The following is a 26,620-nucleotide window of genomic DNA, read 5'->3' on the forward strand; positions in this document are numbered from 1 at the left end:
ATGGGGTCAGGTGTGTAGGTCTGTGTGGGGTCAGGCGTGTGGGTCTGTATGGGGTCAGGTGTGTGGGTCTCTGTGTGTGGGGTCAGGCGTGTGGGTCTGGGGGGGTCAGGCGTGTGGGTCTGTATGGGGTCAGGTATGTGGGTCTCTGTGTGTGGGGTCAGGTGTGTGGGTCTCTATGGGGTCAGATGTGTGGGTCTGTGTGGGGTCAGGCGTGTGGGTCTGTATGGGGTCAGGTATGTGGGTCTCTGTGTGTGGGGTCAGGCGTGTGGGTCTGGGGGGGTCAGGCGTGTGGGTGTGTGTGGAGTCAGGTGTGTGGGTCTGTGTGGGGTCAGGTGTGTGAGTCTGTATGGGGTCAGGCATGTGGGTCTGTGTGTGTGGGGTCAGGTGTGTGGGTCCATGTGGGGTCAGGCGTGTGGTTCTGTGTGTGGGGTCAGGTGTGTGGGTCTGTGTGGGGTCAGGTGTGTGGGTCTGTGTGGGGTCAGGCGTGTGGGTCTCTATGGGGTCAGGTGTGTGGGTCTGTGTGGGGTCAGGCGTGTGGGTCTGTATGGGGTCAGGTGTGTGGGTCTGTGTAGGGTCAGGTGTGTGGGTCTGTGTGGGGTCAGGTGTGTGGGTCTGTGTGCAACCAGGCGTGTGGGTCTGGGGGGGTCAGGTGTGTGGGTCTGGGGGGGGTCAGGCGTGTGGGTCTCTATGGGGTCAGGTGTGTGGGTCTGTGTGTGGGGTCAGGTGTGTGGGTCTGTGTGGGGTCAGGTGTGTGGGTCTGTGTGGGGTCAGGCGTGTGGGTCTCTATGGGGTCAGGTGTGTGGGTCTCTGTGTGTGGGGTCAGGTGTGTGGGTCTGGGGGGGTCAGGCGTGTGGGTCTCTATGGGGTCAGGCGTGTGGGTCTGTGTGGGGTCAGGCGTGTGGGTCTGTATGGGGTCAGGTATGTGGGTCTCTGTGTGTGGGGTCAGGCGTGTGGGTCTCTATGGGGTCAGGTGTGTGGGTCTGTGTGGGGTCAGGTGTGTGGGTCTGTGTGGGGTCAGGTGTGTGGGTCTGTGTGGGGTCAGGCGTGTGGGTCTGTATGGGGTCAGGTATGTGGGTCTCTGTGTGTGGGGTCAGGCGTGTGGGTCTGGGGGGGTCAGGCGTGTGGGTCTCTATGGGGTCAGGTGTGTGGGTCTCTGTGTGTGGGGTCAGGTGTGTGGGTCTCTATGGGGTCAGATGTGTGGGTCTGTGTGGGGTCAGGCGTGTGGGTCTGTATGGGGTCAGGTATGTGGGTCTGTGTGTGGGGTCAGGCGTGTGGGTCTGGGGGGGTCAGGCGTGTGGGTGTGTGTGGGGTCAGGTGTGTGGGTCCATGTGGGGTCAGGCGTGTGGGTCTGTGTGGGGTCAGGCGTGTGGTTCTATGTGTGGGGTCAGGTGTGTGGGTCTGTGTGGGGTCAGGTGTGTGGGTCTGTGTGGGGTCAGGCGTGTGGGTCTCTATGGGGTCAGGTGTGTGGGTCTGTGTAGGGTCAGGTGTGTGGGTCTGTGTGGGGTCAGGTGTGTGGGTCTGTGTGGGGTCAGGTGTGTGGGTCTGTGTGGGGTCAGGTGTGTGGGTCCATGTGGGGTCAGGCGTGTGGGTCTGTGTGGGGTCAGGCGTGTGGTTCTATGTTTGGGGTCAGGTGTGTGGGTCTGTGTGGGGTCAGGTGTGTGGGTCTGTGTGGGGTCAGGTGTGTGGGTCTGTGTGGGGTCAGGTGTGTGGGTCTCTATGGGGTCAGGTGTGTGGGTCTGTGTGGGGTCAGGTATGTGGGTCTGGGGGTGGCGTCAGGTGTCTTCGTCTGTATTTGGGGGGTCAGGTGTCTGGGTTTGTGTGAGCTTGCGGCCCCCATGGGCCCAATGGCCTGCGGGCTTGGCCTGGGCTCCAGTGAGTAACCGAGCCTCGCTGGGCGCCTGCTGCTTGGGTCTAGGGGCCCTGCCTCCTGGTCCTTGGGCCGCGGGTGAGGGGCCATCCCCTGGTCCCCATGCTGGGCAGGGCAGGGCCGCAGTGTCTGCCTTCTGCGGCGGGGCAGGTGTCCTTGGGGATCTGAGGGGCCTCCGGTGGGGCAGCTCCTTCTCCCACACGGGGCCAGAGGAGCCAGCCTTGGCCGATGTCTGGAGGGTCAAGGGGCCTTGGATGCGCCTCCTCGGACAAGCACGGCCCCCGTTTGCCCTGGGTGTTATCAGCTGGGCCAGGCCAGTGTCCTCTGATTGGCGTGGCTGTGCTGACCTCAAGGCACCGGCTGAAGCGCGGAAGTGGCCCGGGCCTTGCCCTGTGGCCAGGTGGGGCTGCCGGGCCGGCCTGTGTGGGAGTCTGCGGGCGGGGTGAGGAGGCGCCGGCCGCTGCTGGGTCACCCCGTGGTTGCAGGGTGAAGTGAAAGTGAAAAGCCAGCTGGCCCCGGGCAGGCGGTTGGGAGCAAAGTCCAGCGGGAGGAGGCGGACGGATCGCGGGCGCAGCAGGCCCTGGGCATGGGGGACGGCGCGGCCGCCCGGATCTCCGTGGGGGAGATGAAGAGCTTCTACTATTTCTGCGAGTGGTGCTTCTGGCTGCTCTCCACGGCCGAGGGTGAGCGCGCGGCCGAGGGTGAGCGCGCGGCCGAGGGTGAGCCCGCGGCCGAGGGTGAGCCCGCGGCCGAGGGTGAGTGCAGGTGAGCCCCGGTGCCCGGGCTCCTCGTGGTGGCGAGGGAGGGCAGCTCGCGGACGGGGCTGCGGGCGTGCAGGCGCTCTGTCCACTCGTCCTCAGATGACCCTCCCTTTGGCCAGAAGCCCACGCCTCGCCGTCTGAGCCCCGCTGTCTGAGCCCCGCCATCAGAGCCTCGCCGTCAGAGTGGCTGGACCGCCTCGAGGGCGCCCGGTGGGGAAGGTGCCCGTCAGGCGCAGGGCGCAGCAAAGCCGTCGGCCGCGCGGTGCCGTCGAGCCCGTGAAGGCGGCAGCCTCGCGCCTCAGTGCGGTGAAGTCTCGGAGCTGCCCCGTGGCCGCTAGGGGCTGGCAGTCCCCCCGGGCCAGGCGTTGACCGTGCCCTCTGCGGGAGGCGGTGAGGGCCGCGGCACCTCTGTGAGGGACTGGGGGCGCCGCCGTGATCTGGGCCTGGTCCGCAGTGAAGGCCCAGGCTGGTGCTTCCGCGGCCACGGGCAGGTGTGTCTCTGACTCCCAGCGGGTCCAGAGCTCTGCGTGTGTGACCCGTGGCATCCCTGCCTTGCGGGAACCTCACCCATTTCACAGATGGGGAGGGCCAGGCGTCAGTCGCTGGAAGCGGCCTTGCCTGTCCTGGGCGGTCGTCAGGATTGACAGTGGGATTAGCTTCTCGGGTCAGCGGCCCCCTGGGCCCTGAGCTCGAGACGCCCGAGGCCCCAGCGCTGAGAACCGTCCTTGTCGAGACGCTCAGGTCCGGTCCCCGAGTGACCCAACCTCAGTGGGTCACTTTTGCCGGGTGCCCTCTGGGCGCCAGCCCCCCGCCCTCGCCCCGAGGCCAGCAGGGGCTGCCCATGCCAGGGGCCCGGGTCTCACGCGGGGGCCATGCAGTCTCCACCCACCCGTCCAGCACTTCCCGGGGACACGCTGGTCCTGTTGGCACCGAGGGGCGGACACTGCAGCCCCAGGCGGGTAGGCACTGCCCAGGCCCCCCGAGCCCGCCGGGCACGAGGTTAATCTGGGCCGTGCGGTTTCTGTTTCGATTCTCCATCCCCTTCCTCTTTCGTTTAATGTCCAGCTTCCCCTTCTGGCCCCGTCGGAACCGCTGTCCCATGACAGTAGTGTCAGCGGAGCGGGTGCCCGTCTCACGTTCGGCCAAAAATACCCGACTGGTGGGTTAAAACTGAGTCAGAGCAGCCACGGGGAAGTGAGACCCGGCCTCCTGGGGCTGTGGGCTTTGCCTCCTGGGTCTCAGAGCTCAGCCTCAGCCCCAAAGAGCAGGCGGCCCGGAGCGGGGGCTGGGGCCACACCCTGGCTGCAGGCGTCACTCAGCAAACGTGGGCACGTCAGGGCCAGCCTGGCGGGGGAGCGACTGCTGTCAGGGGGACCCACCCGGCCCCAGCCCACCCGAGGGCCGTGGGCGGCAGGCAGACGACAGGCTGTGAATGGTCTGTGTCCGGGGTGGGGGGCGCAGGGGGTGAGTCGGTGGGACGCCTCCCCGGAGGCGCTGCCGTGTTTGGTGTAGCTCCGCGGGGCGTGGGGGCGCTTGGCCACACGCAGCCGCTTGCCGTGGACGTGGCTGCCTCTGGCTGGACGCGGCTGCTTCTGTGGGTCACCTGCCATGTTTTCGGACGGACAGCGTGATGTGGGAGCAGAAGAGTTCTGCGATTTAAAAACCTGCGTCTGCACGCACAGCAGGCCAGAGGGAAGAGCAGTGGTGAGACCGCCTGCTCAGGCGCGTCTCTGCCCGGGGCCCCAGGAGGGGAGAGGGTCCGCGCCCCCGGCCCAGCGTGGGCGCCTCCGCTTAGGCCTCCGCGGCTCAGGGGCAGGCAGGGGCCCTCCGCGTCCTGCCCGCTGGCTTGGGGGCACCCAAGCTGGGGGGACAGAGCAGAGGGCCCCCAAGGGCTGGTGGGGGCGTGCAGGACCAGTGGGTTGGGGGCAGCAGATGGCGGGGGTCCCCCTCGGGCCCGAGGTGGACTGGGAAGCCCCCCGGCCCCAGGTGCCCCTGGCCCCAGGTGCCCCCGGGCCCAGGTGCCCAGGCAGCGTCCAGCACATCCCGGTCATCCTCTCTGGAGTCTGGACCCCGTCTCCTCCCACCGAGACGTCACATCCAGGACCTCGCCCCCTCCTCCCCCTCGAAAAGAATCAGGCATCCCTTCTGAGCCCAGAGCGGTTTGGCCCAAGCCGCTAAGTGATTTTTAGTTACAGCCGTTGTTACCTTTTTAGCACAGAGGTAAGAGCTGTTCCTACGGGGCTTCCCCGGCGGTCCCGTGGTTAAGAGTTTGTGCTTCCACTTCAGGGGCTGGGGGTTGACCTCTGGCTGAGCAACTAAGATCCTGCCTGCCTCACACGCGGCCAGAAAGTGAAAAAAACAGTGGCTCTGGCGGCCCACCAGGACTGAGCCCTCCCCTCCCCGGGGAAGCTGGGAGCTGTGGACTGCCCGAGGCCGCGGCGGGACGGCCGGGTAGCTTTAAGCAAATGGTGTGCAGGCTGCCCTCCAGGGACTTCTCCTCAAGGGTCGTCTCCTCCCCCGTGCGGGTCTGAGGGGCCCCGGGCGCCCTCCCCTGGTGCCACCCCCCTGGTTCTCCGGAGCACCCTGCCCGGGGGCCCAGGAGTGCGTGTCCCCACAGCTCAGCACCTTCCGCTGCGCCTCTGAGCCGCTGCCCCCTCGAAACTGTGCCAGCCCCGCAGGCACACCCAGCCCTGGCTTCGTGTCCCCCCCACCCCCGGATCCTGGTGTGGGCTGCCTTCCTCCCGGCCCGTGCCCGGGGTCCTGCTGTGCTTTAAGGGAACAAGCTAGCTCGGTGACCACCTTTAGTGCCCAGAATTCCCGAGGCCGCCGTGGTCCAGTCGCCTCTGCACCACCCCAGATCCCACAACAGAAGCCCCTTAGTGTTTCCAGGTGTGTGTGTGTGGGGAGCCTTTCCTCGGGGCTCAGGCGGCCCTCTGAGTCCCCACGTCTGCTGCCCACAGGCTGAGCCCCTGGGGTGTCCAGGGCCCACGGGCGTCCTCGCTGGGCGGTGCTTGACGGACCCCAGGCCCAGCCGTGTTTGCTGTGCCCTGCGTCTGCCCCGCGTCTGCCCCTGCGCCGCCCAGAATTGTGGCGCGTGAGACGCCAGGGCGTTGATCTTCTGGGAGGCGGCCCTCACTGCGCTCTGTCCAGGCCACAGCTTGTGCGGAACAAGCTGAGCGTTGTTCCCGAGCCGCGAGGGTGGGAGCCGGATAAACACTGTCCCGCCCCGCCCGCGAGGCCGCGATGCTATCTGTGCTCCGTGTCTGTTTTTCCAATCTGCTGGGAGAGGCTTCCTGCTTAGCTTGGGGAGGCGGGTGGGGGCGCCTGGCCCTGCCCACAGCCCCGCGGGCAGCACGTCTGCCCTGCAGCCCGCGGGAGGGCGAGCTGCCTGGTTCCGCCTCCCATCCAAGCAGCCAGGCCCCCCCCCCCACCGTGTGACTCCACGCACGCGAGAAACACAGGCCAGGGTGGAAGTGAGGGCCAAGCAGTTCCCGTGGCCATGTCTGGCCCCTCGGTGGGCGAGCCTGGCCGGCCTGGCTGTGGTCGGGAAGGGAGGGTGTCCTTGTGGAAGATGCGCGGACGCAGGACGCAGAGGGGCAGTCAGCTGCAGAACCCAGCGGCGTTCAGAGGACAGGCAGCACGGCGCCGGGGCTGGCGGGGTCCAGGCCCTGGGGGCGCCAGGGCTGGGTGTGTGCTGGACGGGCAGGTGACCGGACGCCAGAATCAGGCTGTAGTCAGAGTAAGGGGTGCCAGAGGGCGGGGAGAAGCGCCTGCCCTGGGGCTCGTGGGGGCTCGTCCTGGCAGGCTCTGAGCGAAGCTCGTCACGGATGCCGGGGGGATTTGCTTCGCTCCGACTTCACGGGCCTGTCTTCGCTGCCCACGAGGCGGTCAGGCCTCCCCGCACCCTCGCACTTGACCCCCGCAGGCCGAGGTCGGATGTGCCGAGCCCGCACCCCGAGGCGCGTCCCCTCCGGCCATGATCCCCGCAGCACAGCAGGCGGGTGTCTGGGGTGTGCGTGCTCATCACCGTCGAGGGGTCTGGTGTGGCCGTTCTAGCTGCAGGCGAGGCAGGCAGCGGGGGGACTCGGCACAGAGAGGTGGCCATTGGCCGGGCGGCTCCGGCCACAACAGCAGCGAGCCCGCTCCCTTCCCCAAAAGGGCCCTGGGTCCTGGAGCACGGCCCCGTGGTGGCCACCTGTGACTCAGCCACGGACCACGTGCCGTCATCTCGGGCTCCCCGTGGACTCGGGGCCGGGGGGCTAAGCTGCCTCGGGTGGAGGGTGAGGAGGGGTCTGCCCTTCAGAGAGTCTGGAGGGTGGGTGGGCGGCAGACTGGAATCCAGGCTCCAGACGAAACCAGAGTCATCGGAAAGCCCTGGGGAAGGACCACGAGGAGCCGGGGCCGGGCTGGACCCCGACAGACCGTGAGCCAAGACGAGGGAAGGGCGGTGGGGGTGTCCCCCAAGAGCGCTGGCCTCGACCCACGGTGTCGGCCCGGGCTCCTGAGTGCATGTGCGGACTGCGGCGCCTGTGTGAGCTGAGAGCTTGCTGAGAGCTTGCTCGGGTCCCCCTGAGCGGTGGTGGCACGTGCCCCAGGGTCTCACTGCTGAGTTCACGGCGGGAGCTTGAGGGGAAGCCTGGGGGCGAGGGGCTGTGACGGCCAGCGGAGAGGACCACCGCTCGGGCTGGCCCCTCAGGGCCTGCCGTCACACCAGGAAGCCTGCTTCTCATCCTGTGGCCGTGGATGAGCTTGGGGCTGGGAGCATGCATTTGGCTCTGAGCCAAGCGGAGCAGAGCTGGGGACCTTCCCCTAAGAGGGGGCAGCCTGGGCTTGAGGACCACAGAGCCCCAGAGGGACGGGGAGGAGCCAGGAGGAGGGCCGGGGGGAAGGAGGGCACGTGGATGTGGAGGGGAGGGGCCCGCCGGGCTGGGCGAGGATGAGGAGCCCTCGGGAGGCTCTGCAGAGCGGGGACACCTGCCGCACAGGTCGCCATGACGATGCTCCAGGGCCAGGTGGCAAGGCCTCAGCAAACAGGAGGGTGTGAGTCAGCGACGGCCCCTCCCTATCCGCCACCAGCGGGTGCAGCTGCAGAGGGTGGCGGCTGAGGCCGCTCGGGGCCCCGCACCCTCCAGGGCCTGGATCCTGCTATAAAGTCACACCTCCGGGTGTTCTCGTGGGTTCCGGGAGGGCCGTCTCGCCCACGGGAGACCATCCTTGCTTTGTTCGTCTTGCGCCCCTGGACAGGGAAGGATTAACGCCGAGTGTCTGTGACTGCGTGCGGAGCACCAGGGTGGGAGGTGGGTGCACCAGGGCGGCCCGAACACTGCTCAGAGCGCGGCTCGTCTACACTGTGCTCAGAGCGTGGCTCGTCTACACTGTGCTCAGAGCGCGGCTCGTCTACACCGTGTGCTCAGAGCGCGGCTCGTCTACACTGTGCTCAGAGCGTGGCTCGTCTACACTGTGCTCAGAGCGTGGCTCGTCTACACTGTGCTCAGAGCGTGGCTCGTCTACGCCGCGTGCTCAGAGCGCGGCTCGTCTACAGTGTGCTCAGAGCGCGGCTCGCCTACACTGTGCTCAGAGCGTGGCTCGTCTACGCCGCGTGCTCAGAGCGCGGCTCGTCTACAGTGTGCTCAGAGCGCGGCTCGTCTACACCGTGTGCTCAGAGCGCGGCTCGTCTACACTGTGCTCAGAGCGTGGCTCGTCTACACTGTGCTCAGAGCGTGGCTCGTCTACACTGTGCTCAGAGCGTGGCTCGTCTACGCCGCGTGCTCAGAGCGCGGCTCGTCTACAGTGTGCTCAGAGCGCGGCTCGTCTACACTGTGCTCAGAGCGTGGCTCGTCTACACTGTGCTCAGAGCGTGGCTCGTCTACACTGTGCTCAGAGCGTGGCTCGTCTACACTGCGTGCTCAGAGCGTGGCTCGTCTACACTGTGTTCAGAGCGTGGCTCGTCTACACTGTGCTCAGAGCGTGGCTCGTCTACACTGTGCTCAGAGCGCGGCTCGTCTACACCGTGTGCTCAGAGCATGGCTCGTCTACACTGTGCTCAGAGCGTGGCTCGTCTACACTGTGCTCAGAGCGTGGCTCGTCTACGCCGCGTGCTCAGAGCGTGGCTCGTCTACACTGTGCTCAGAGCGTGGCTCGTCTACACCGTGTGCTGAACACGCATTGTGCCGCGGATGCTGTTTTCTCAAACAACACCCTGTTCACAGTCAGGTCCCTGCCCGCAACGCCTTCCAGCTAAGGGAGCTCCTGCAGGGCAGTCGGGGTGCTGGACGCCCTTGCCCTCAGGAACAGAGGTGCCGCCCTGCTGCCGCCCTCCCCGCGCCCCCCACCCCCGGCCCCCGGCCCCCGGCCCCCGGCCCAGCCCCCTCCCCCCACCCCGGCCCAGCCCCCTCCCCGCGCCCCGCCCCCTCCCCCCACCCCGGCCCAGCCCCCAGGCCCCTCCCCCCAGCCCCTGGCCCAGCCCCCTCCCCGCGCCCCTCCCCGCGCCCCGCCCCGGCCCCCAGCCCCCGGCCCAGCCCCCGGCCCAGCCCCCTCCCCGCGCCCCGCCCCGGGCCCCGGCCCCGGCCCCGCCCCGGCCCCCGGCCCCCGGCCCGGCCCCCGGCCCAGCTCCCTCCCCGCGCCCCGGCCCCCAGGCCCCCGGCTCAGCCTCCAGCTCGTCTCCCACCATCGGGCCTTGTCCCCAGCCCTCCTCAGCCGCTCCTGCTGGTAGCTCTTGTCCTTCTTGTACTGATGGCCTGCTGGGCAGAGCGCCATAAAAAACTGCCCACTTTGTCAGTCGGAACATTGTGAGTAATTGGAAAATCACCAGCCCCTCCCACCTTGGAGAACCTTTGCGCCTTAGACACACTCTCCCCTGGTGCCCCGTGCCGGGTCCTGGGTGAGCTCGAGAGCCTGGAGCCGCGCGTCAGGGTGTCTGGCTGCCGCTCCGGGCTTCCGCTCAGCCGTGCCCGTGTGGCGTGTCAGCCCCGGCCCAGGCCCATCCTCGAGGGTCTGCAGGGTGCTAGCTACTGAGCCGTCCCCAGGGGCCGCAGGAAGTGTGTGCCCTTGGCCCCCAGCTGGCCTGCGCGCCCTCCCACGCCGAGCTCGGCCCCCTCTCGAGAGCACAGCATTGGGCCGTCGTGAAAAGCAGGGACCAGACCCGTGGCCTTAGATCCATCCGCACTGTGAGCAGGAAAGCCTGGCAGGCTTCCGGGGGAGGCGGCAGCCCCACTCAGTGGTGGGGGCTGTGGTCACGGGGCACGGGGGGCGCCCAGGAGCTGATGCAGGGCTCTGAGGCCGACGGGCTTTAGCGGGACAGAGTGGGGCGAGGGTAGGGGGCGCCTCTCCTCCGTCCTCTCCCGTCCCACCGTGTGTGTTCGCGCTGGGCACTCCCGCTGGGGCACAGCTGAGCCTGGGGAGCGGAGCTCGGCCCTGGGGTGCGTCCTGGGGTGGGGGCAGGTGGCCTGAGGCTCGAATCACAGGGACCAGAGCTCCATGGCTGTGGGGGGAAGGTTGAGGTGTGGGACCCGCGGGTGTGCCCATGGCCCTCGGCTCCGTGGGTCCTTGGGCCGGAGACACCGAAAAGGATCTGTTCTCATGCCTCCCCGACCACAGCCGCTACTGGGGAAGCCCCCCCAGCCTGCTCCAGGGACCCCGGAGCCTGGGTGCTCCTGCTGGACCCCACGCCTCGCCAGCCACTGCTGAGTGTTTGATGACGGGAGGAACCGATCACGTGTCTTTAGAGGGGAAACCTCCAAACCACCAACTCTTGTTTAACTCCGTGCTGGAGTTCCTAAGTGATCTGGTTTTAAAGGGGGCCATGTGCTTGTTCAGCGCACACTGCACCGTGATGCCTTCAGGGTGGAGCGCAGGGCAGGCGTTGGGAGTCCGTCCACCAGTCTCCCCAGGTGGCGGGCCTCGGACCTCAGACAGCAGGTGGGGCGTGCCTCTCACGTTCGAGCACAGCCTGGAGGGAAAGGAGAAAAGCAGATCCTGTGTCGTGGGCTGGAGAAGGGCACCCGCAGTGGAGCCCAGGGGCCCAGAGTTTGGGCCCAGCGGCTGGGCGAGCGGCGCGGCAACCCGCCTGAGACAGTGACCGGAGGTCAGGCCTCCCCCTTGACTTAAGTCGGTCAGGAGGGTGTGGGTGCGAGAGGGATGGAGCCCCAGCAGCGTGACCGTGCCAGAGCACGTCGGGCCTCTGAACGGCCACTTCCAGCTCGCTGTCACCAACTCGGGCCGGAGCAGACTGTGCTGGGGCCATCACGGTCTCCGCGTCTCCGAGGAGTTGGATCCTGACCCTGGAGGCTGGGCTGAGACTGGAACCGCCTGGGGTGTAAGCCAGGTGTTGGGGGGCGGTCAGAGTCGCTCCTGCTCCGAGGGAAGGTCCCGGCCCCGGTGCCCTGGGTGCCCGTGTAAGCCAGGCGTGGGTGGGTCTCAGAGTCGCCCCTGCTCTGAGGGAAGGTCCTGGCCCTGGTGCCCTGGGTGCCCGTGTAAGCCAGGTGTCAGGTGGGCTCAGAGTCGCCCCTGCTCCTAGGGAAGGTCCCGGCCCCGGTGCCCTGGGTGCCCGTGTAAGCCAGGTGTCAGGTGGGCTCAGAGTTGCCCCTACTCCTAAGGAAGGTCCCGGCCCCGGTGCCCTGGGTGCCCGTGTAAGCCAGGTGTCAGGTGGGCTCAGAGTCACCCCTGCTCCGAGGGAAGGTCCCGGCCCTGGTGCCCCGGGTGCCTGTGTGAGAGCCCGAGGCAGGAGGCCTGTCCAGTGTCAGTGGGAGGCCGAAAGAGAGAGGCCACAGAGGAGCTATGAGGAGGGGGACACGGGGCCCATCCAGGGAAGACCAGCTCAGACCCCGAGCCACATGACAGACGGCGGGGCGTGGATGGGGCGCCTGGCACGCAGTGACCGCTGCCCCGTGTGGCGTGATCAGCTGGACTCCAGGGCCTCCTCTTGGGTTCGAGGCCCCGGGGCCCAGACTGGGCAGGCGCAGTTGGCTGCATGCCCGGGATGGGGAGGACGGGCCGTGATGCCCACAGACAGTCTTCTCCAGGCCCTGCAGGCTGGGCTCAGCCCCCAGGGTCCCTCCTGCTGGAGACCGGGTCCTCGGAGAGAGCATCACACCACCTGCAAACCCGACCTGCGCTTTAACGAGCTTCCCCGGGCCCCACTCCCCGGGGAGGCTGGGGGCCGGGGGTGCCTCATTCTGAGGTCTTCTTGAGGACCTGAGGGGTCGCCCTGGGAGGTCTTGGTGGTCCCAGCCCTCAGGCCTGCCCGCCCGCCCACAGGCTTAGGAGCCGCTGAGCCTGGGGCCCTGCAGGGAGGGCTGGGACGGGCGGCAGGGAGGGAGCCGGCCCCGGGGAGCCCGAGCACCACCCCGCCGAGCGCAGTTTGCCGGCTGCGAGTGGAAGAGGCGGGCGGACCGCGGGCTCCGGGCAGAGCCGGGTCCTGGTCCTGCGGGTGGGCGGCCGGCATGGAGCCCAGCCACCTCCCTTTGTGTGCCCAGCGCGGGCGTGCCGGGCGGCGGGGCAGTGCCTCCTGATGCGGCCGGCGGGCGACAGCATGACCCCGAGCCTCCTCTCCCTGCTGTCACGGGACCTGTCCATGCTCTGGCTGCTCCTGAAGACCCGCACAGGTGGGCTGGCCGAGGGCGTGCGCGAGGGCGGGGGCCCCGGGGCCTGGACGGGGGACCAGCGCGGGAGCCCAGCCCGGCGGTACTGGGCGGGCGGGCGGGCTGGCCGGCCCCCTCCCCACCTGTCCCCATCCTCTCCCCCATCCTGAGCAGCGCCTGCCGGGCACCAGGGCGCAGCCGCGCTCAGCCTGGAAGCTCCTTTGTTCCGCTCCCAGGGACGCTGGGGGTGGAGGTCTCCCTGCCAGCAGGGGCAGGACCAGCAGGGCCGGGCAGGGGGGCGCCGCAGGGGGCGGTCTGCAGCTGGTGCCCCCGTACCTGCCCGGCCCCGGGAGAGCCGCGCCTGTGGCAACAGAGAACAAAGAGGCGGGCCTGGGCGGAGGCGCCGGGGTTTCCTGGTCACGTTTCCAGGGATGGAAGGTGCTCCTTCTGGAGCGCTCTGTTGTGAGCTCATCTTCCAGTGGGTATTTCTGCTGAGGATTGAGGAGTAATTCGTTAAATAGGTCTTTTGTAAATTGTAACGAATTAGCCACACCCTTGCCTTCCGTGTCTGAAGTTTCCAGTTTCATAAAGAGGAGACTGCGTGTGTGAACCTACCGGTGGATGAGGCTCAGAGGGTGACTGCTGGGGGGGCCGGGGCGGAAACCTCAGTCATCACGCTTACACCCAGATCACAGGGCTCGTCCCGGGGGGGACAGCGTGGACGGGGGTGTCGCGCTCGTCCCGGGGGGGCAGCGTGCGGCGTCAGGGTGCCGAGGCTGGAATCCCGGAAGGCAAGCTTCTCGGGCTCAGGGCTTTGGGGTTTGCCCCCGTCCCAGGGCAGCGAGCTCCCTGCCAGCTGCTGGGTCCTCCCTTTCGCCCTCGTGGATTCACTGCGGGGGACCCAAGGGCTGGAGGGCTTCGCCCCAGCCTCTGGAAACGTCTGCTTTCCTACCAGAGAAAGTGTCCGTCCTTTTCCCAGAGTCGCTGGCACCTGTGCTGTGAGCCCCCTCCCTCGATGAGGCCCTGGACCCGCCGGCCCGGTGGCCCTTCCCTGCCGTGCGCCCGATGCCGACCCGTACTCACGCCTGTGGTCTGCGGACAGGTCACCCCGCTTCCCTTCCGCTGTTGCTCTCCTCTGCGTGTTCTCTCAGTCTCTCCACGCCTTTCTCACCTGTCTCTATCTTTCCCGTCTCCGGTGTGCGCTGGCCCAGGGGCTCGGGCCGGTGGGCGTGAGTTTAGGTGGTGGCCTCTACTCATCAGGCAGGTACCACAGGCCCGGGCGCCTGGAGAAGGACGGAACGTTTGGGCGAGGACCAAGCCTCAGGCCCGGGGTGGAGGCGGGCGTTCGGCCGCTGGAGGGGCAGCGAGAGCCCAGGAGAGGGGCCTGGCTCGTGCGGCCTGACGGGCTCTGCCCGCTGTGACTGTGACCGGGGGTCCCTGTGTGTGGTGCCCTACCTGGCGGGCCGGCTGGGCTCAGGAGCTGCACCCGAGGGCTGGGCAGGAGTGGGGTCCCCAGGAGGAGCCGAGTTTGTTGGTGATGAAAGGTCCGCAGAGACCTGGCGCCCAGACTCCGTGTGGACCCCACGCCCGAGGCCCCCAGGCCGCCCTGGGCCTCCCTCCCCTGTGTGGCTGGCCTGCCCGCAGCCCCGCTCCTTGCTGGGCGGTCACATGCCTGGCGGGTGTGTGTGAACCACCCCGTCTGTCCCACCCAGGCTGGGCACTTAGAGCCGTGTGTTTACACTGCCCCATCGTGGCCACCAAGCCTCCTGCTGGGTCCTGCCCCACCCCCAGGTCTGGACCTGCTTCATCAGGACCCCTCCCCAGGAGGCCTCGCCGGGGAGGCCCTCCCTCGGAGCTCTGCAGCGAGGGCCTGCCCGCCGCTCATGTCCCCTCTGGGCTGCGGCCGGGCGGGCGGGACCAGCCCCCGACACGCTCCCTCGGAGCCCTGGCGCCGCATGGCTGGAGCTCCCAAAGCCTCTCTGTGGCCTCCATCGCTCCTGCTGTCCATGAGAATAAGTTCAGAGCTGGATGTCCTGCTTCATCCAAAGATGCGTGTTTCCCTGAAGTGTGCCCCGCAGGCCCCCGGCCCTTCAAGGCTCCCCTGCGTCCCTCCCTCACGTCGGCTCCCCCGACGCCTCGCTGGCTTCTCAGCCACACGCAGCGTCTTCAGGGCCCACAGCCTGCTTCCCAGTCACTCGGGGCACTGACCCTCGAATCCTCGTTGGTCTCTGCCCTTCGGTTTTCAAACCTGCACGTGCTTCCCCTTCCCTGAGGACAAGTTTGGTCGAGCACCTTCTCATATGGGGCCTTTTATTTTAAAATACGTGAGGATTCACTTTCTGAGATCAGGAAATCGGGAGACTGTTGGTGCCCTGAGTTAATGATGCATCGTACGTGATGGGAACTGTTTGTGCCTAATCCAGGGACAAGTAACTCCTTAAAAATGCCCCGGCTGGGCTGTGAGAGCATACTCGGCCCCGGTGGCTGTAGGCCTCCAGCATCCCAGAGGGCTAACCCCAGAGCCACGGGTCAGACCACAGGTCGCCACGGAGACGTTGCTCCTGCTGGACCGGACACTTGGGGAGCTGACCTGGCCCACCCTGGCCGAGGGCCAGGCCAGAGCTGTTTGAAGCCCCAGGCACACTCCTCCCTGCATTCCTGGGGGGTGGGGGGTCCTGGTGAGCTGGGACTCCCACCCGAGTGAGCAGGTGGAAGCCCCACAGACTCTCCACCTTGGACTCTGAAAGGGCATCGCGGATGTATTTTGATAGAAAACGAACGGAAGCCTTGGGTGTGGACGTTCAACCCGATGTAAACCAGGAAGCGAATCAGCTCGTGATGGACTTAGTGGACTTCGAAGCCCAGGGCCTCTGGCCAGCTGCGGACCAGGAGCCCTGCTCAGCCTCTTGTCTCCTCGCGGCGAGGTGCAAGGTCACCCACGAGGCAGGAGCCGGCCCCCGACGCTGAACGCCAGGCCCCTTTGACCCTGGCGACCACCACCTGGGGTGGGTTTCCAGGGTTACAGGGTCCACTCTGCGTCCCGCCAGCCCCGCCCCGTATGTGTTCCCTGCCCCAAGTGGGGCAGCAAACGCAGGTACTCAGAGGCCCTTCCCGCAGACAGGATGGGCCAGAGGCTGCCCACGACGCGTTATGAAATCCTCGTCCTAAAGAGAGTCAGTTTGCCAGAGGAAGGAAGTTTGCTGCCGGAGTCTGATTGTGTTAAGATGAAGCGGTGTAAAGATGAAAGAGTGGCCCCCCCACCCCCCACCGACTCTCTGATGCTGCCCAGACCAAGCGGAACTCGGGGGACGGCTCTGTGGGCAGAGATTCCAGCGCGGGACGGGGGGTCCTTCCCCTTTGTCCTTGTGTACAGCTGAGCTGGGTCTCTGGACGGGTGAGCCGTGAGCTCAGCAAGGGGCCATTCCCACTGTCCCCTGACCAGGCAGCGGGCTCTGTGGCCCGGGGCCCTGAGCACCCCCTCCCGCCCCAGGTGCCCAGCCCCTCCCGACCTCCCCCCTGCACCCCTCCTGCCTCAAAGGGCCCTGTGACGGGTCACAGCCTGGAGTTTCCATGCACGTCTGGGCCACAGGAAGGCTGGGCTCGGTGGTTAACTGAGGCTCTGTGCAGACGCAGAGTGGGTCTGTGGAGGAGCCGGGTGGCCCCTGACCCTGAGCTAGTGGGCGGGGCAACCCCACTTCCCGTCCCAGACCACAGAAGGGGCAGGCGGGCAGCTCACTTCCTTCTCAACCAGCCGCGGCCCCTCGAGTGCAGGTTAAAGAAGTGAGTGTCTCCCCCCAGCACCCGCTGTCCACGGGGGGGTCACGTGACACACACTGCGGGCCTCGAGGTGGCTGGAAACTGCTCGGGGATTCTCCGCTCTCTGTGGGGCAGCCAGCGGCCACCGAACGTGGAGGAGTCGTGTCTGTTTGTCTGAATGGACCGTGCAGGCCATCCTGCTTTGAACCCTGAACTGCTGCCCAGGGGAACGTCTCTGTGACATGCTTGTCCTGGGCGGCAGAAGCTGGCCTCGAGGAGCCCAGGGTCCATGCTCGACAGACAGTGTGGGCAGCGTGAAACCTGGCCTCCCAGCCTCCTCGCAGCTGCGTGTCTCACACCCGACGCGTGTTCCAAACAAACGCAATGTAACGGCCGTGATCCACCGCGTCTGGAATTAGAAACACTTCATGTTCTCTTGGCACAATCGTTTCCAGCTGTTTTCCTCCCACAAAAGAAGCAGAGCTGAGAGGTGTCCATGCAGAGAGAGGCCTGCGTCGCCCCGAGCTGCCGTGGGCCGACTGCCAGAGCCCTGGGCCTGAGTGTGATGGGCGCGAACCCCCGCTCAGTCCCAGACCCGGAGTGCTGCCCGCTCTGTGGGCCCAGCGGGCCAGGGGCATGGCCCCACCCCCTCCTCGTCTGCACCAGGCAGACTCACAGGGCAGCCGGTGTGGGGGCGGCAGGTCCACAGACAACAGCCAGGTTCTGGGACTCGCCGTGCATCTAACACAGCACCTGCTCCCGCGTGCCTGACTGCGGGATGGAGGCTCGGCCACGCAGAGGGCGGAGGGCGTTTCGCTCCCTCCGTGGAGCTCTCTCCCAGGCCTCAGTGGCCCAAATCTCCAGCCTGTGAGGGGCCTGTGTCTTAATCCGGGTATAGACGAGCCGTTTGCCAGTGACCAGCGTGAGTCGTGAGTGTCTGCAGAGAAATCTCCAGGACACCCAGGCCTTCAGACACCAAACACGGGATGTCAGTCCTGCGGTAGCAGCCAGGAAGCGCTAAGATGCAGGTCCTGTGGGCCCAGCACCCTGGCCCCGCCCGCCGACGCCCCAGCACCTCACACGCCCCTGTCCGCGTCTGTGTTCCCAGGAGTCTTGCTAATCCTTTGTTTCTGGCCGACGCCTCCAGGCTGTGACTGGGGCGCTGCCGGCCCTGGTCTAGGCGTCGGCGTCAGGCTGTGGACGGGCTCGGAGCCCTGCTCAGGGTCAGTGTCTGGCAGGGGTGAGGCGCCAGGTGTGTGTGTCTGGGCCCACTGCGGTGGCCAGGTTTCCATTCTGACCAGCGAGTCCTTGTGTAGACAGCAGGTGAGGGCCCCGGGGATGGCCTAGGCCACTTCCAGGACATGGCTGTGCGCTTGCAGACCAAAGCGGCCGGCTCCCTGAGCAGCTGTCCGGGGGCCGTCCTCAGCCCCGGCCCTGCTCTGCACCCCCGGCCTCCCTTCTGCCTGCCTGCCCCTCTCTGTCCCTTCGTCCCTCTGTGTCCATCCCTGCGCCTTTCTGCGTGCCTCTGACGCACATCACACGTTAAATATTGATGACTCACTCCGCACACAGCTTTCTGTGCGCTGAGAAACAAGGGTGTCTATACAGGAAAGCGGAGCCCCCTTGTCGGGCCCGCGAGCGCTGGTCCCCTCGATGTCCGCGGTGGGGCTGATCGAGCCGAGGCGCGGGGGGCGGTCCCCGGTGACTGCGTGTCCGTCTGCTCTGCCCTCCCGCAGATGAGATCATGCACCACGACATCAGCCCGCTCTGTGCCGCCGACATCCGGGACCAGCTGCAGAAGCGCTTCGCTTACTTGTCAGGTGAGTGCCGAGGCCCTGCGGGGCGGGGCGCGGCCCAGGGGCGGGGCCCAGGGGCGTGGGCGGAGCTAAGGGGCGTGGCAGTGGCAGGGCGAGGGCGGGACTGGGTGGTGGGCGGGCACGGGCATAGGTGGGGCTAGGCGCAGGGGGCGGGACTCGGGAGTGGGCGGGGTGCAGGGGCGTGGGTGGGGGATGGGGCTATGGGGCGGCGGGGGGGCGGGGTGGGATGGGGGCGGGGGCTCTGTGATCCTGCGGGGCGGGGCGGGGCGGGGGCGGGGCTAGGCGCAGGGGGCGGGACTCGGGAGTGGGCGGGGTGCAGGGGCGTGGGTGGGGGATGGGGCTATGGGGCGGCGGGGGGGGGGCGGGGTGGGATGGGGGCGGGGGCTCTGTGATCCTGCGGGGCGGGGCGGGGCGGGGCGGGGCGGGGCGGGGTGCAGGGGCGCTGGGGCTCGGTGGGCCCGCGGTGGGATCTGGGGCCATCCGCCCCTGAGGCCCCAGGGATGCCGACTGCTGCCCTGCGCTCTCCCCAGGCGGGCGGGGCCAGGACGGCAGCCCGGTCATCACCTTTCCCGACTACCCGGCCTTCAGCGACGTCCCGGACCAGGACTTCCAGAATGTCATGACCTACCTCACCAGCATCCCCAGGTGCGCGAGGGCCCCGATCCCTCATCCGAGGGGTGCAGAGACTCCTCCACGCCCAGGGGGCCAGGGGCGGATGCAGCGCTGCCCGGGTGCCCCGCCTTGGACGGGTGAGGTGTGGACCTCCCGCTCCAGCCAACCCGCTGGGCTGCAGGGAGTGGCCTGGCGGCTGATGTTTCTTTTTCAAAGTGCCCGAGGGGGAGGTGAGTGCAGGGCAGGCTTGCCCCGAGGGTGCGGTCAGCATGCCCCCTCGGCCAGGTTCCAAGTCACAGCGCGATGAGCCGGTCTAATCTTGGAGGCTGGGCAAACAGCAGGTGTGACTCTCAGGACCTGGTCAGCGTTGACGCCTCACCGCGCAGCGTGGGTGGGGGTGTTAGGATGGAAGAGCCCTTCCGCAGGCCGTGGGTGGTGAGGGTCACTTGGCAGAAGGACCTAGAGGGCACCACGGGGTGGGGTGGGGGTCTGTGGACGCCGTCCCCTCTTTCTGTGGACCCGACTTGCTGGGCCAGGCTCTGAGCAGCCGAGCTGAGGTGGGTGGTCTAGCCACTGTCCTGGGAGTGACTGGTCTTCCTTAGGGCCCTCGGGCAAGCCGTGAGGGACTTCATGGAGGCCAGCTGTCCTGCCTCTCATTTACCGTCACCCTTGGATTTCCAGCCAGGAAGGCAGGTGTTGCTCCTGTCCCATGGACGAGGGCCCTGGACCTCAGGGTGACATTGCTTGAGTGGGTTCAAGGGTCTGGGGAGGGCAGGAGGTGGGGCTGCCCGTGTGGAGTGGCACCGCGTGGTGTTTGGGGTGGGGGCCCAGGACGGTGAGTCTGGCTCTTGGCTTCCCAGCAGGGGGACATGGAAAAGCCACCCAGCCCTGGGGATGGGACGCCGGGGACAGGCCAGTAAGAGGAAGAGCGGCTACACTGGTTTCAGGGAGCCCAGGATTTTAGCAGGGAGACAGCTGGCTGTGGGCTGCTGACCGTGGGCCCCAGTGGTCTCACTGGTTCTCCGGAGGGTGGGCTTCTGGCCAGCTCGGCAAGCTGCCCTCCGTGATGTCTCCAGGGGTGGACGCTCCGTGTCCAGGAGGAGCGTGGCCCTTGGCCCCCTGTGACGCCACTCCTGTGCTCCCCCGGGGACCCTCGTCCCCTGTGGCTTGTCCCCCACCATTGCCTGTGAACCCCAGGTCCGTCCCAGGGTGGGCAGTGGAGCTCACAGTGCAGTGAGGCCCGTGTGGACGCTGCCTAGGGAGGGTCTGAGTCCCTGTTCTCAGTCCTTCACCTGGGAGCCAAGCGTGGTGCTGCCTGCCCCGGGTGGAGATGTCGCCCACGCCCGTGTTAGGTCCCTGCATGGAGCCAGCCAAGTGCCCGCTCCTCCTCCCTGGGCCGTCGGCGAGGGAGTCAGAGACTTAGCAGGTGTCTGCGAAGGCGGGTGGGCTGTGTGCTCCTCCCGGGGCTGGAGAGTCCTGGCCGCTGCGTTGCAACCCCGTCCCCTGGCCGTCCCCCTCGCGCCCCCGTGCAGGGGCGTGCGGCCCGGAGTCCTGAGGCCGGAAGTGGCCACAAGCCGTCTCTGGCTCCCCAGCCCCAGCCGAGGCGGTGGTGGGCCCTGGACCGCACACCTGGCGGGCCGCCATCTGCGGTGGTCTCTCCGCGCTGGCTGAGCCAGGGGCCATGGGGGCTTCTGTGGCCTCCCACTGCCCCTAAGACGGTTCTCTGGGGCGACCTTCCCTGCCTTTGCGGGAATCTCAGGTTTCAGGTCACTCCCAGGCGTGGAAAGGGCAGAGGTCCCTTTCTTTCTGGCGGGGCAGAGGTGAGCCTTCTCTGGGCACAGCAGGCCGACCCCCCACCTTCTTGGTTTCCCCGCCCTGGGTCACCACCCTCGCGGGTGCTGCTGACCCTCAGGCCTCCTGGCCTCGGGGCCCTTGCTCTCACGCCCTCGGCCTGGGTGGCTCCTTCTCGAGTGCAGGCCCCCTCCTGTGGGGGGCTTTCCGTTACGCCCCCCACCCCCAGGCCCCAGTCCCGGCGGCCCAGCTTCGCGGGCTCAGCTGGGCTGTCCCCGTTCGCCGGCACTCGGAGTTGGTCTGTGTCTGCCCCGCATGCAGTTCAGACAGCGGCTCCTCGGTGAGAGTCTGCTATTCAGACAGGCTTCATTGACAAGAGTGAGGTCAGCTTAGGCCTGGGGAGCTTAGGCCTGGGGGGCGGGCCCCCGCCCCGTCCCTCACCGCAGCACCCCTGCCGCCCCTTCGCCCCTTCAGGCGGATGGCACCTTTGTCTCTCCCCCTTTTAAGGAGTTCTCACCCCAGCAGGGTGGAGCCTCCCACCCCTCACCTCCAGGGTTGTCCGCGCGGTCCCTGCGAGCCCGGCACATGCTTCCCGTTGAAGCTGAGGACAGGCCGTGTGTGACTGTGCCCCTGGGGGCCCGTGGTGTGTGGACGTGCGTGCGGCCCAGGCCCGCGGCTCCGTGTCTAGGCGGACGTGTGTATCGTGATGGTCACGCGCGTCCCGCTCGCAGCCCCTTCTGCAGGGTGCAGGGTGTAGCGGGGATCTGGTGGGCCCGCTGCCCTTCCACCCGCAGTGAAACCCCACGTTGGGACCAACTGGCCTCAGCTGCGTGAAGGGCCAGCGGGGGAGGGGCTGCCTGAAAGGCCGTCCAGCAGGCGGGGGTCTGGGGGGCCCGCACCCCGAGCCCTGCCCCCCACCTGCCCTCCACCTGCCCCCCAGTGCTTTCGGGGCGGTTCCTGGGGCGTGGTGGGGATCGGCCCTGAGTGAGGGAAGCCGAAGTGCTGCCACCTGTCAGCTCACACGCAGCTGCGTTTCTGGAAGGTTCGGTGCACCTTTAAAGGTGGGGAGACACTCGGTGTCCGCGGGTAAAGCAGGGAAAGGACGCTGCCCGTGGCGCCTCCCTCGTGTGGGACCCGGGATGGGGGTGGGCTGCCACCTGGTGGCCGCGGCCGGTACTGCGGTCCCGCGTCTCCTAAACCAGGGAGTCCGGAGGCTGGGGAGGGGGCGCCTTTAGAAACCCCAGGCGACACCGACTCCAGGCAGGCCGGGGGCGCTCTGCGACCAGACCGGCTCTACAGTCCACGCAGGTCCAGTGGACGAGCCCCCGGCTTCCCAGACGCGGACCCCACGCTCACCAAACAAGCTTCCCTTGGTCCTCTGAAACCGTTCTCCCCTGCTCTTAGCTCTGCCATCTCACATGGGGTCGGCACAGCCAGCTCAGGCCGCTGTGTCTGGCTCACGGTCGCGGGTCATTCTGAAACTCTTGGCTGCCGGGCAGGCCTCACCCGGACGCAGCAGACACACCAGAACAGGAAACCTGTTCCTGGTCTCCTGGAAACACCCCTCTCCCCTCCCTCCCTCCTAGCGGCAAAAGCTGACCCCCTCCCAGTGAAGGTGGTCACCGGAGGCCTCCCTGTGGGCACAGGTGCACACCCGTGCAGACACACACAGGCACACACGTGCACACTCACGTGTAGGGTCACAGAAGGACCAACTTAGCCGCCCTGCAGGATCCCTGGGGGCCCCCAATACCTGCCCACCACATTTGGAAGATAACATCCAAGGGTCACCTTCCTGCACGCCTGCTCCCTCTCCCCAGCCTGGGGACCACAGGCCTGGGTCCCAGATGACTTGAGGCCAATAAGGATGCGGACTTTCTGTGGACCCAGCTCAGATCACCCCATGCTGGAGACAGAGGAGCCTCGCCCAGGTGGTTCTCGTGATGGGCCACGTTCACCCCGAGGAGAGGTGCACGCATACAGGCATAAGTGTGCTCGCCACACGTGTGTACACACAGGTACAGGGGTGCATGCACACACCACATGTGTGTACACACAGGCGTACGTGTGCTCACCACGTGCACGGATAGAGGTGTACACACGCTCACCACGTGTGTACACACAGGTACAGGGGTGCATGCACGCACCACGTGTGTACACACAGGCGTACATGTGCTCACCAAGTGCACAGATAGAGGTGTACACATGCTCACCACGTGTATACACACGGGTACAGGGGTGCATGCACGCACCACATGTGTGTACACACAGGTGAACATGTCCTCACCACACATGTGCACACATAGGTACGTGTGTGTATGTACTCACCACAGGTACACACAGGTGTGTGTGTGCACTCACCACACACACGTGCACACACAGGCATGCATCACACACCACACACACGTATGCTCATACACACATAGGAGTGAGTGTATACTGCACACCTGTGCACGCACCCCACACACGAGCATGCAGACCGCACTCGTGCACGCGTGTCCCCACACGCAGTTTCTGTGGGCTGCATGACAGAAATGCAGGGCACCTGCAGAAGGAGCAGGGTTTGAGTGCTGCTCTTAACCTCCAGCCCCGTGCTCTGGCCCCGCCTCATGCAGAGTCGTGCAGCCAGGCTGCTCCCAACCCCATGTGCCCACTGGGCCGCCCCGTCGAGCTCGCTAAGCTGTAGATCGTCCGGCCTTCATCCCCTGGCAGCACCTCACTTCTTGCTCTGGCTGTGACGTCCACGTGAATTTTCGGTTGACTTTTGCACATAAAGACAGAAAATGTGTGAACGTGTCCTGAACACCCCAGACATCTGTAGACAGGCAGTAGCTCTCACCCTCCCACAGGAACCCACAGGGAGCGTCCGGCTGCGTCCCTGTGCGCATCTCCTGAAGCCAGACTGCACACACGTGCCTAGCCCCTTCCTGTCGACGGCCTGTGGCGGGCGCCCTGCCTGCAGCTGCCGCTGGTGTGGATGGACCGGGCAGTGAGCCCCAGCCGGGGCCGCCCTCGGCTTCCTGCCATCTGGCGGGTGGGGAGCTCTGCTGTAGCTGTCCTCAGGCCCTCGGGCTCACGAAAGAAGCAAGTGAAGACCATTCTCACTGCCGTCCGCGGCCGGCCCCAGCCTGTTGGCCCGTGTGTCTGAAGCTCAGGGTCCCCTCTCCACGGGGCAGCCTCTCCCCACGGGTTCTGTCTCTTCGTCCTCCCGGTCTCATTCTCCCAGGGAGCCCGAGGCCACCCGTCTCAGACTGCTTGCTTGCTTGTCATCTTTTTTTCTGTTACTGCCATCCGGTGTCATTTAATTTGAAAAATTAAAGTTAAATAACATAAAAGTTCAGTTCCCAGCCTGGGCTGGCCGTCCTTCAGTTCCCAGGGGCCGGGGGCTGCCGTATCGGGCGGTTCAGCGTGGGCTGTGCCCACCCGGGGGATGCGCAGCTGTGATGTGCTGGTGTCCGGCTCAGGGCAGCTGGCCCTGCCCTTCACCCGCGGGAGGAGGACAAGACCTAGCCGGAGGAGGGGGCTCGCCCTGCGCCGCCGTGAGGGGTGTGGGGAGCCCCTTCCTGGGGAGCCCAGGCTGACCGACCAGCCTGTGCACACAGTGAGGTTGTGGACCCCCAGGCTGCCTCGGCTGGGGTTTCAGCTCTGGGAGGAGGGAGGTGCCTGAGCAGCTTCAGCGAGGACCTCGGCTGGGCCCAGGACCCACTCGGAGGGCGCGGGCGGACGGGCCAGCCCCGACCTGGAGCCTGCGCGCAAAACAGGTACCACGGATCCCGGAGGGTCCTCACGGGAGTCTGGCTTCCCGAGGGGCACCGGGCTTACACCCTCGGGGGAGCAGTCACTCCGGTTCCAGAGCGGTGGCCCAGAGTGTGTGTGTTTAATGTGATTACGGAATCTATGTGCTCAGTGGGGCTTCTCCCCTAGCTGGCGGCTCAGATGGTAAAGAATCTGCCTGCAGTGCAGGAGACCTGGGTTTGATCCCTGGGTCGGGAAGATGCCCTGAAGGAGGGCATGGCCACCCACCCTGGCAGTCGAGCCTGGAGACGCCCGTGGACGGGGGAGCCTGGCGGGCTGCAGTCCCTGGGCTCACAGAGTTGGGCACGGCTGAGCACAAAGCAGGGTGCCCACTGGGCTGTGGGGGGTCGCGGCCATCTGCGTCCCCGGGACGCCTGCCCTGTCCTGCTGTGCCCGGCGCGTGAATGGCCCTGGCGGCCGCAGAGCCTGAGGGCGGGTGCGGCGCTGTCAGCGCGTGAGGAGCTTTGTGGAAGGTCTGAGGCTTTCCTTGCTGTCGAGCTCTGGCAAGCTGACCAGTGGGAAGGGACCCTGCTGCAGGAGCCGTGCCTAACGGGGCAGCTTTGAGTTGGGAGAACGGAGGAGCGGCGGCCGGAACCAGGGCTGGGCCTGAGCGCTGCGGCCCTGCCCCGTGGCCCCGCGCCCAGACCCGGCGGGCGAGCCCAGGCCCAGTGCGTGGGCCCAGCCATGTCTCTGTGACGTTCGCAGCCTCCCAGACCCTGTCCAAGGGTGGGATGGAGAGAGACGGGCAAAGCAGTGTGGTCGGGGGAGGGGGGCCTGCGAGTGGGACTGTGCCTCACCCACCCCAAACCCCGCCCCGCCTGGCAACATCCCCTCCCCACCCCGGGCTGACCCCGCCTGCTCCCCGCCACCTGGCCTGGCCCCACCCCCTCCCCACCCCGGGCTGACCCCGCCCCCAGGGCCCATCTGCTCCTCCAGGGCCCCTCTGGGAGGCCAGAGCTTCCCTCCCACGGGCCCTGGGGACCCACTTCCCCGACGCCTGTCCGCACCTGTCAGGCCTGATCTGGGACAGACGCCAGCCTGCCCGCATCTCCTGCCAGCCCCTCCCGAAAGGGCCCACTAGTCCCCCCAGCCCCACTGCTGGGCTTGCTTCCCCTCCCCAGCGCCAGGCAGAGCGGGCCTGGTCCACGTGGCCCCGGGTCAGGGCCCACCGTGAGCCCTGTGGTCGGGGATGAGGCCAGGCGGGGACCAGAGGCTCCGAGGCTCCGCCCGACCCTGCCCTGTGATGCGTCAGGAGTGAGAACTGGGCCCGGAGCTGGGCAGGGAGATGCGGGGACCTCAGGCCTGGTCTTGAGGCCGCCCTCGGGCTGCTCAGCCGTGAGGGTCAGAGCAGAGCTGGCCGTGCCCAGGCCCCCTGAGGAGTTAGCAGGCCTGGGGTGCTGGAGAGGACTCCCGTGCACGCGTGGCTCCCAGAACCAGAGTCTGCAAGACCGCTCTGCCTATTGGACTGTTTGGGCCAAAAGTGACTCATCAGCCTCACTCGGCGGCCCCTTCTGGCAGCCGTCAGGAGGCTGCAGGTTGCATCTGTGTGCGCACATGCCCGTGTGTGCCTGGGTCCGGGGGCTCGTCTGTGTGGCTGCAGCTTCCCAGTTATTTGCTCCGGTTTCCTTGTCCGCCGCCTTCAGCACAGTCCACCCCAGGCCTGGTGCACAGGGACCCTGGGGGACCCGGCTTTTCCATGACCGAGCGTGGGCCGCCCGCTCTCTCCCCTGGGCGTGTGAGGTCACAGACGGGCCTTCCTGTGCGCACAGGGTGGTGGATGGGCCCCGGGGGCTGGGCCCAGGCTCCTGGGGGCGGGACGTGGCCTGGCTCTGGGGCTGCAGTCCTGGGGGTGGAAGGGGCCGTGGGGGGGCCCCTGGTCCTCACGTGAGGCGCCTCCTGCTGCGTCTGGTGGTGGAGGCGTGGTGGAGACAAGATGGGGCTGGGAGAGCCCACTTGTGGCATCGAGCCGGGTCCTGGGGTGGGGCCTCTTCGCCATCTGCTTCTGGGGCTGGGCTCCCTGAAGGGGAGGACCCTGCCTGGCCGCACAGTCCCAGGTGGGCGGGACGGAGGGGCTGCTTTACCTTGCAGGGTGGACGCAGCCTGGGGGGTCTGGACGGGGAGCCAGACCATGGGCGTCCCGGCTGTGCTCACCAGCTGTGTGACTCTAGGCAAATGATCTGTCTGTCTGAGCCTCCGTCCGTGACTCCGGCTGCCTCTGGGTCATTACGAGGGTTGACAGAGGCATAGTCTAAGCTTCGGTGCCGGGCCTGTGGGTGGGAGAGGCCCGTCCCTTGAGCCGCCCCACCAGCCCCTGCTGGGCAGTGGCCAGGTGACCACAGAGCTCGAGTCTGTGTGTTTCCTCAACCAGGGGCGCGAGCTGTCTGCTCAACACCTGCCGGCCTACAGGCCCGCCCTCAGGGCCAGGTTGCCGTGAATCCCACGGGTTCCTTGCTTCCACCTGAAACGGCTGTTCTCAAAGGCGCCTTCGCCGCTCTGCTGCGTCTGTTGCCGGTGCCGTTCATGATGCTGCTGTGTGCGTTGCAGGCGCAACAGGAGGCTTTGATGTCACGGAGTTTCTACCATCTGGCATTCAAACGCACAGAGCGAGTTAAAGACCCCAAGGGACTGGGCGGTGGTTGGTGG

The 26,620-nt window shown here is 67.2% G+C and overlaps 1 protein-coding gene across 5 annotated transcripts in view; it reads left to right on the top strand.

Annotated features, from left to right (window-relative positions):
* MCF2L (MCF.2 cell line derived transforming sequence like) overlaps window positions 1–26,620 on the top strand; it is a 94,284-nt gene that overhangs the window by 34,716 nt on the left and 32,948 nt on the right. For 3 of the 5 annotated variants that reach the window (XR_011145784.1, XM_068984483.1, XM_068984484.1), the window contains exons 3-4: window positions 17,699–17,782; window positions 18,310–18,424. Coding sequence is in view for 4 of the 5 variants with exons in the window: in XM_068984483.1 (XP_068840584.1) it covers window positions 17,699–17,782; window positions 18,310–18,424 (199 nt within the window). In the remaining variant the exon portion in view is untranslated. Of the gene's footprint in view, window positions 1–12,157; window positions 12,231–17,698; window positions 17,783–18,309; window positions 18,425–26,620 lie in introns of those variants that run through there. The other 2 variants (XM_068984485.1, XM_068984486.1) reach the window with 1 other exon arrangement.

This window comes from Capricornis sumatraensis, chromosome 12 (genome assembly GCF_032405125.1).
Source record: "Capricornis sumatraensis isolate serow.1 chromosome 12, serow.2, whole genome shotgun sequence".
Taxonomy (NCBI): Eukaryota; Metazoa; Chordata; class Mammalia; order Artiodactyla; family Bovidae; genus Capricornis; species Capricornis sumatraensis.